Below are 9,970 nucleotides of genomic sequence, written 5' to 3'. Positions count from 1 at the left end.
GTTCTGCTGAAAACAACGACAGTCCAAGGTTAGTTTCATTCAAATCATGCAAGTTAGAGTCCAAAACAAGAGGAAAAGCATGAGAAAAAGTAGATACATTGGAGACGTATCATTCCTTCAGTATTCGGGAGTTGCATAATCTCATAGTGAGAGAAACATGTATAAGTCATAATGAAAGCAATAGCAATAAAACTGAACGATCATTTATATTAAGCTGACGGATGGGTCTTGTCCATCACATCATTCTCTAATGATGTGATCCCGTTCATCAAACGACAACACATGTCTATGGTCAGGAAAATTAATCATATTTGATTAACGAGCTTGTTAAGTAGAGGCATACTAGAAACACTATGTTTTGTCTATGTATTCACATATGTACTAAGTTTCCTGTTAATACAATTCTAGCATGAATAATAAACATATCCCTCTCCTGCCAAGACAGCCTCTGCCTCATGGTTCATTCTTGCACCAAAGATCGGGTCTTGGGGTTGCCTGTGATGGGGACGGTGACGGTGGAGCTCGGGGCCGCGGAGGTGGTCATAGTGGAGGTCGTGGCGGCGGAGGCCGCAGCTAGCGACGAGGGTGTCCCCCTTCTAGCGGCTATTCTAGGCATGTGGCTCCATCTTCGGTACCGCTGGTACCATTCTCATGCCTGCCGAGGTTGCCTTGCCCCGCGCCCTCTCTTCCTCCTCTGTACTTCTGCACAATTCAGATGTCTCGTCTGATTTGTTTGCCATTTAGTCTCTGATCTGAGCTAAGTATTTTGTATGTAACTGCTGGTATTTGAGCACACAAGCACAAGGGGATATTGCAAATTAATTTGGTCCATACTGAGATTTCTTAATAGCTTAACTTTTGTTGTGCAAAATTGTAGATCGAAATTAGCTTCTACATGTCCTGGATACCTAGCTAGTTATGTTTAAATTGACAATTAATTTATATCATTGTTCTGTGCGTACTGAAGGTGCTCAGCTTGATTTAATTTTTCTAACAAGATGGTTAATTTTAGGATGCAACAAAAGGAAAACATTGTTTGAATGCAGTGGATTCAGTCTTGGAAAGGTCTTGCATTGCACAAAATACTAATGATGTCGTGTACTGATTGAATAAACTGAAATTTAATTAGGTAGTGGTGGTGATGTTTGCATACAGGATGAGGCCAGAAGACAGTTCAGTGAAGTGAACAAATTACTCCTTTCGTCGATACAAGCAAAGTCATATTTTTGGGTTGATAGTTGATATTGATCTACGTGACAGTGGCACTTCATTACCGCAGTGATCGACTACTGGTCTGCTTGTCAGGTTAGGCAAAAAAGTGTTGTTGGTAATATGTACAGTTTATACCTGATGCAAACCAAGCCTAACTGCATCTTGGTTCACATTGCTTGTATAGCAGTATAGATAGTAGAAATCACAATATTCCTATTAATCTCATCCAACCTGAGGGCTACCATTGTTTTACAACTTGTCTATAATGAGTTGACAATAATTACAACAAATGAAAAGTGGAAACATAATTCCTGAGTTCCATTCATAGTCCTTTAAGCTATGAACAGATGGTAACGCGGAAAATAAGTGAAATATGTTTAATTAATATAGATAGTATCCTTTAATCCATGGTCATATACTCATAGTTTCTAATATAGTTGCAAGCAAATATATGAGATAAAACTCTATAACATCGATTAAGCAGGCTTCTGTTGGAAGAATGGTAGATCTTGTCCTGGCATCATCGTAGGGGTAGAGGCACCTATGGTAAGATTATTTTCTTGGAAGGATGATAGATTCTGTCCTAGCATCATCATAGCGGTAGAGGTACCACTGGTAGGAGTCTGTTGTTGTTGGAATAATGATAGATTTTATGCTGTCATCATCGTAGGGTTAAAGGTACCAATGGTAGGATTCTATTGTTCTAAGAATAATAGATTCTGTCCTGGCATCATCATAGGGGTAGAGGTACCACTGGTAGGACCATGTTGTTCAAAGAATGATAGATTTTGTCTTGGCATCATCGTAGGGGTAGAGCTACCGATGGATTGTCGCAGACTTGAGTTGTGTGCCAAATAGGGGTATAGATGATTTGGCAGAGCTCCCAGATGACCCTATGCAATTAAATAGCAAAGCTTAGGTCGTTGAAGATTAGAAAAGGAGAAAATTTTACAAGTAGCCTTCTTATACCATTTGGGGGTTGTGTTGTGGTAGATACCTCGGCATTTGGTTTGTGAAAGGCATTTCACGCTGTAGTTCTAAAGAATCGGCAATCTTCTTTTTCTTCTTCTTTTTTGCTTTCTCCAAGTCACCAACGGGTCCTGCTGATCCTGGTCCAATATTTTTCTCCCAAATGACCCTATGAAGATTAATAGAAAGCTTAGCATCACTGAAGTTTGATAATGAGAAAGTTAAAAAAGGAAGACTTCCTATATACCAATAAGATTGGGTTATACATAGGCATTTGAATTGTGAAAGGCATTTCAGGTTGTAGTTGTAAATAATCATTTTGTCTTCTTTTTCTTTTCTTTTTTTTGCTTTCTCCAAGCCACCAACGAGTCTTGCTGATCCTCGTACGGTCTTCTCCTTGACCTTCATACCTCTTGGCCTGCATAGCCCCTCGTTATGTTTTGAAACTCTACTAGAGTCGATGTTCGGACCTGCAACCATGAAGTTAAATGTAAGAATCAGTTTGAAAAGACTCTATGCAAGTAGTAGTATAGTATATACCTTCTGAAACAGAGGAATTACCCAAATCTGGGTTTGGATCTAGATCAGTTCTATTTTTCAAGCATTTCTCCACATCTCATGCTAGCTGCTCTGCACATTTAGCAGCCATGTCATATGTTTCATCGGACTCTGCGGCACGAGCAGCTATGTGGATAAACATTCTGCACAAGTCTTTGTAGAAGTTAGACATTCTTGCTTTTAGATCCTCATGCAGATTGCAATTGCTTGTTATCTCTAGCACTTTGGCATCAATTGTCCATCTATTCAATACATACTGTTTAGGGATATGCTTGATGTTATTAATATCAAGTATCTTTAAGCAATGAGAGCAGAGGATTCCAGCAAATTCAAATTTCTTGCAACTACAATTGACTTTCTCTTCATTTGGGTCAAATTGGACAACATGCTCACGTTGTGTGCCATGAAATTTTACTGTATAAACCTTCTGCTCTTTGTCACTATCATCACAAAGAAATGTGTCATAGTTGAGGGTCCGAAGCACTTGCTCCTCAAACATCTTGAATATTTCTGGAGTATATGTAGTTGCAGCTTGCCTTAGTACATAGCTATCTATTGCCTTTAGCTTGGGAGTAGTTTGTGATGCCTTGAAGTCACACTTCACCTCTACAAATCTTTTATCTGCAACTAGCCGCCCAAAATGTCGAAGAAAGTAAGCATGTCATATTTAATACTAATGTACCGCTTCAGTTCATTATTCATGCTTTCACTTCTTTGGGTAGTGCTCATGTGGGCTGAGAATGTATTTCTGCCATACACTAGTGCCCATTGCTCCCTTTTCTCAAACAGCCTTTGCAGTCATGTATTGTCACGTAGACCATATATGTCTACCATTCTATTCCATTCATTTATAAAATCATCTTCTTCCTTAATATTATATATACAATGCTGAAAATCAGCATTGAACTTCTTATATTCTTCAACAACCCCAGCAAGGTGCTTGCAAGCATTTTGATTCATATGCCACACGCAAAGTCTGTGCTAAGACCGAGGTAGGACTACACTGATTGCCTTTGCCATTGCTGCATCTTCATCGGTCAGGATTGTCCTTGGATATTTCCCAGACATAGCTGTTAGAAATGTTCTAAAAAGCCAACCAAAACTTTTAGTTGTTTCATTATAGAGAAGTGCGGCACCGAAGACAGTAGTTTTCTTGTGATTATTCACCCCAACAATTAAACCAAATGGATGCCCATCATCTAGTTTCCTATATGTGGTGTCAAAGCACATGACATCACCAAATAATGTATAGTCTGAGATCATTTTTGAGTCAGCCCAAAATATATTAGTTATCAGATCATCCTCATCAATTTGAATTGGATAGAAAAAATTGGCATCTTCTTTTACCTTCTTCTCCATGTATTCTAACACTCCCCCGGCGTCACCTTTCTTTGCTTGTAGTGTTCTCTTAGAGTACAAATGATTTTTTATATCTTCGGGTGCAAACCCAAGATTTGGAAGTCCAGATACTTCTTTGGCCATAAGATCAATAGTTGCTTTATTCGAAATGCCTACGGACTTTGCGACCTCGGCGTTTGCTATTTGTGCTTCCGTCACTTTCCTTTGGGACCTTAAATATAAGGCCATGTCTCCAGTGGCAAGATTATGGTTGTGTGCAGCCTTAAATTCGTAGACATAATATAATCCGCTTTTCGGACTTATCTTCACATGGGCTTCACAACCACATCGTGTTTCAAGCCTACTGTAATTGAACGAATCCTCTCTCTTATCTTCTGCACGGAATCCTCTCAATTAAAATAAGTATCTTAGTGAAACCAAAAGGAATATAACTAAAACAAAATACAAGCAGCCCATACCTTGACGGGAGCATGTAAATGTCCGTTGCTGTATCATGGAAGAATTCTTTACTTTATGTTGACTCCCTCTTCGCATGCTAAAACCGATAGCTTTTGCATACTTGTTATAAAAGGAGTAAGCTTCCTCTTCAGATGGAAATTGCATGCCAACCTTTGGTACCCTTTCATCGATGCAATCTGTTGCATTGCTAGGAGCAGTCTCATGCACGTCCTATATGAATCAGTATTCACTTTAGTTAATACTCATATGCTTGACAGTTAGATTTTTCAAACAAGGTTCACAAACAGATTACCTTTTAGTTGCCCTTGACACAAGTAATCAATTCATGTCGCAATTTTGTAGTCTAACCATTCAGTCCTCATAATCATACTACAATTGTGTCTACATGGCCACACTACTGGAATACTACTTGTAAACTAAATTGTTGTACAACTATTTGAATCTAAATCAATTGTAAAAGATCATAATGTTGATTTTGTGAGACTAATATTGATTATGGATAAAAAACAATTAGAAATCGTATTTTATTATGTATGGCAGGCCGTGAAAGAATAACAGATTCTTGTATATATATGGTTGAAATAGCATGAACGACCTGACTAAGTTTTTTTTACGGGGAACGACCTGACTAAGTTGTGAAAAACTGCTATTCCTTTTGTTCCTACATGGTTGTACAAATGTTCAAATCAGATTTGCATAGATCTTACATGATCATGATCAGTATTTTTTATTTGTTTGTTAGCAGGAGAAAGTAAATAACCAATTCGACAAGAAGGGCAAGAACAATGAAAAGAGATCAAGAAGAATATGAGTCAGATTTCTTACTTCTGGTCCTGGAGATCCATTGCCGTGTTCATGGTTCCCATGATCACTGCTTGAAGAAGCAATAATTTCCTTTGTTTAAACCTCGGATGGCTTGATATTTGCAGACTTTGCTGTCTGCCAAAAATTTGTTCGTTGGATGCAATCAGGCTTCAGATTGCAAGTTTCCTTCCGCCTGTAATTTAGGATCTAGCGTTTGTGAGGGTTTGGCTCATACCTCGGTTTCGAAGTTGGCGCGCAAAATAGTTAGATTAGCGGACATTTTCCCTCCCGAATCAGTCATGAGTATTACGTGAGGGAGAGAGAGAAACGGAAATACGTCGATTCCCTTTTTTGGGCCAGAAAAGGGATATGAGGGAGGAAAACCAGGGCAGCCGTTCGATTGAAAATAAGTGAAATGGGAACACGGATAGGAGCATGGAACGGGAGCAGGCAAACTTCGTCCGTAAACAAGCTACAAGTCATGATACTAGCTAGCTAAATAGCTTTGCTCTACTACTCTGTTCCATAATACAGTACTATAACAATGTTTTTTTCAAGCTAACAAGAATACAAGACCATACCCGTGACAATTAACATCCGAATCTCAGTCTGTTTAGATTTCTTCCATTTTTATTTTCGGTGTTTGTTATACTGCCATGATTGAAAATAAATAGACTGAAAGTTTTTTCGCAAAAAAAACTGGCGTGCGAGGTAGAGTACGCAATTATCTCCTGTGTAAGTTTTGTCAACTTTTCCATCCCCCAGCCGGCCGGTTTGACACCCCAACACACCCACCACGTCAGATCATGTTCTGTGTTGTTTTGGCTGTACTGGAGAGATGTCAACTCTGTCGACGCACAGGACACGCATGTCTGTCCAAATCACCAGTCATGACGGATTCATAACTGTCCGGTGTAGTACTAATGTCATACTGTATTATAGCAACTACTACGAGTATCTTGCGTTAGGTTGTGATCAAACATGGAGATGATGCAAGAGAAAGTCTTCGATACGATCGATAGCGATTAGTAGTACATATAACTTCGATAATCCCCTTCGGTGCCCGGGCTCATCTGAGCCCGGTGAACAATAACGCCCTTTACAGAAATATTTTATTTACCAAGTATACATCATTCATGCACAGCTTACCATTATAGTATATGGTATAATTACATATAAACAATGCTTACAAGTCCTCTGTAAACTAATATAAGCGCGTTAGTAGTGTTCTAAACGCGTTTATATTAGTTTATGGAGGGAGTATAAATTACAGACATACCACGCTCACTGTGTGCATGTGAGCAGTACATACAAATACCATTGTTCACGCGTAGCACATATATGTATTTATTTGCACTACATGTATGGTCAACATCGGTGCCTGCGTGTGTCTTTCTTCATCGGTCACTCTTCATGACTGGAAAAACATATTTGAGAGACCACATTCAATCAGTGTGCACATGGTTGATGCATCAGAGGAGAGAGAGAGAGGTTTGAGGAGGTACCTCGCCACGCGGATTTTCATCGGGCACATGGATAGCTCTGTTTTCTGGTCCAACGGTTGATGCATCTACATAATTTAAAAATACACGCGCTTCAGAAACAATTTAAAAATACATGAAGTAGGTTTAATATGTACTCCAGTACTCATATAGCTATATACCGGTGAGGAAATATTTCCATGAAACTATATATAGATGTTGCACATGAAAACGTTTATATTATATCTAATTTTGATAGAAGGGATTTCGTTACATATCTTGCGATTTGGATCAAAGCACGCATTACAAAATAAAAAATGTGTTATACGTCGCAAATAAGTTATGCGCCGCAAAGAGGATCCATATGGCATTTACCATAAGTTAATTCACAAGAGCAATGGAGAAGTCTGCCCACAAAGGAAAAAAATAACTATGCTAGGTGGTTTCTGGGTGCGTTCTCACCATGAACAGACGGCGGCGGCAAAGGATCTCTAGTATGATGCTACTGGCATCCCTTTGGGCGACTCGCTCCACGACACATTTCTACGACGTCGCTTGGTCGAATGGGACGGGTCTAAACTTCTCGTGACTTCAATCTTCCCAGCACTAAAAACATAAATGGACTCTGATATTCAGCTTGTCAACAGGAACCCAAACTTGATAGTGTGCCCCCTAAGCGTGGCATGACTGGTGTATTAATTTATTCATTCATACCTCTGTTAGAAACCTTGATCCCTGCGGTAGCCAAAGAACTTTAGAAGCAACATCCTAGAGGATTCTTACTTGTTTTTCTTGTTTATCGCCTTCGAGATTTGTAACAGACTTATTTGTTTTATTTCCGCAACACAATTGTCCGTGTGTTGCAAGAAGATATAAATGTTGTCATAGAAATTTTTTTCGTAAGCACTTGCTTGCTTACCAAATATACACGGGATAATTAATGTGGTTTTTAGGGAAAATAGATTTTTTTTTTTGGGGGGGGGGGGGGTGTCAGAGATGGGAAAGAAAAAAAATAAAATAGGAAGGTACGTGGGAAGGTTGGATGAAAGATTGACGTGAGACAGAACCTTACATTCTTTTTAAGTAATAAAAATATAGATCATACACTAAAAGAGAGTATCACGCCCTTTCTTTTTTCAAAGAAAAAACTTACCGGTTGTTGTGTTATTCTCAGGAGTTGATGCTATGTGTGTATGATGACCCTGCATGATGAGAGAACGCACACCTCCACTCAACGATGGCGCATTCAACCCTTCATGAAAAGAATAGTGAATTTCAAAATATAAATATAAGTACAGTACATTGCACAAGTTTTGAAAGATGCAATGAGTCTCTGTTAGAACAAAACATATGTTATAGCCAGAGAGACTCCTTTTGCATTTCTTATAAATTTTAGAAGAGCAAATAAGTGTCTGCTAGGACAAAAAAACATAACATTCCAACTTTCTTACATCCACTTACCCATTGTGCTGGTTTGGAGGGATGGGGCTATAATGGTGTGATGAACTTGAGCTTGGGGGTTGCTCTGATGGCCACCTCCACCCCAGGATGGAGCATTTCCCCCTTCATGAAGACAAACAAATGAATTCTAATTTTGAAGTAAAATAAGATAAACTGGAAGACATGTAAAGAGGTAAGATATAGTAACTTACAGAAATTTTGTGAGCTTCTTTTGTAAAATTTGTACGTGTATATGAAATTATAGAGGTTATTTGCATACATCTATCTTAGTAATTAGTGTTTGAAGTAAACACAAAAAGTAAAACGATATTGTATATTTTATAAAGTTCCATTTTATCTTTTGCATAATAAGACACATATATTTGTACACACAAAGATTGGATCATGTTTTACATAAAAATAAATAAAAGTAAAGTCTTTACAAGGACCTCAAATATAACGATTTCAGTTAATATCGTTATATCCACTTATTGGTGATGGTGTTTTCATGAGTAGAGACTATGCATGATATTAACTGGAAAAGGAGAAAAACATAGAATAACATGAAATAAAAAACATAGTCTCTACCAAAATATTTGACTATATATTCATATATCCTTCAAAACAAAATAAGAACTCCTCACACTTCCATCCCATGTATCGTTTTACAACCTATTGTGTTGTTCCCACGATTGGGACCTTGGTTGGTAGTAGTATGTTCTTCCATGGTTGAAGGTTGTCGCCTTGGAGTACCTACCATTGTTGTATTTCCCTCTGCATGAAGAGCCAAAAAGGCAATAAATAGAGTTAAAGTAGATAAACGAAAAGTCATATGCAAATTACGGTAATAACTTATGCAAATGGTTATAACTTTCTTAGAGGAAAAAAATCAGACGAACTTAGTTAGCTCATAACTTGGCTCGACTCAATTCAAACTCGTTAACTAATGAGTCAAGCCAAGTTTTAATCTGAAATCATTAACAGAAGAATTTGACGAGCTGGGCTAACGAGCCCTACTCGGAAAAGAAGTTGGCAAGGAGATGTGGAAACAAGTTTTTTTTTTGAAAAGGGGAGTATCCCGAAGTGAAAAAACAAAACTAACATGCGTGTACATATGCCATCGGAAAGAGACGTCGCATGCATGGATTGAATTGGTCACCTCATGAAAATGTGGTGAGCTAAAATCTTTCAAAATCAAATAAGAGAACCACGTCAAGAAAGTACATAGAAAAGTAAGAAAAAGAGATACATAGGACTTACGACCACGCATAGGCTGGCGCTGATTGCCGCTGCGCCTTAGGCTTGTGCCCTGATCTCCCCTCCTCGCCTCTCTCTGCTGCATCTTTGCTAACACTCGTAGGAGCTACTAATTCCCCTTTCTAGTTAAGTTTGTGCTGGCTACCTTTTTTTTTTGCGATAAAGGCTAGCTAATTGCTCTTCGATCTTGTCAATGAGTTCGTAGCAACAACACGTATATACTCCTACCTTTTATAAGGGCGTGCGTACGGGCGTACGCGCATACATAGCTACAGTTTTTTTTTCTTGACATTCGTACACATAGTTGGTTCGCTTGGCATGTACGTACACGTAAACCATTTGTCGTTAGTTAATTAAAAAATGTAGACCATTTCAATATTTCTCGATCGGTAACCACGATCGACGACGTCCTACGACGTCGGATGGAACAA

General features: G+C 38.6%; 1 protein-coding gene across 1 annotated transcript; it reads right to left on the bottom strand.

Moving 5' to 3' along the window:
• Nucleotides 1-6,445: 6,445 nt before the first annotated feature.
• Nucleotides 6,446-9,728, bottom strand: LOC125524501 (uncharacterized). The gene is made up of 6 exons (XM_048689542.2): nucleotides 9,543-9,728; nucleotides 8,955-9,056; nucleotides 8,304-8,405; nucleotides 7,996-8,094; nucleotides 6,867-6,931; nucleotides 6,446-6,778 (listed from the first exon to the last, which is right to left on the bottom strand). Exons 1-6 carry the CDS (start codon nucleotides 9,622-9,624, stop codon nucleotides 6,773-6,775), a joined length of 456 nt encoding a protein of 151 aa, XP_048545499.1. The 5' UTR covers nucleotides 9,625-9,728; the 3' UTR covers nucleotides 6,446-6,772.
• Between the last annotated feature and the right edge of the window lie 242 nt (nucleotides 9,729-9,970).

The sequence above is a fragment of the Triticum urartu genome, chromosome 7A (genome assembly GCF_056163025.1).
Source record: "Triticum urartu cultivar PI428250 chromosome 7A, HENAU_Tu73, whole genome shotgun sequence".
Taxonomy (NCBI): domain Eukaryota; kingdom Viridiplantae; phylum Streptophyta; class Magnoliopsida; order Poales; family Poaceae; genus Triticum; species Triticum urartu.
Note: the sequence above shows the minus strand (reverse complement) of the source record. Positions and strands in the feature narration are given on the sequence as shown.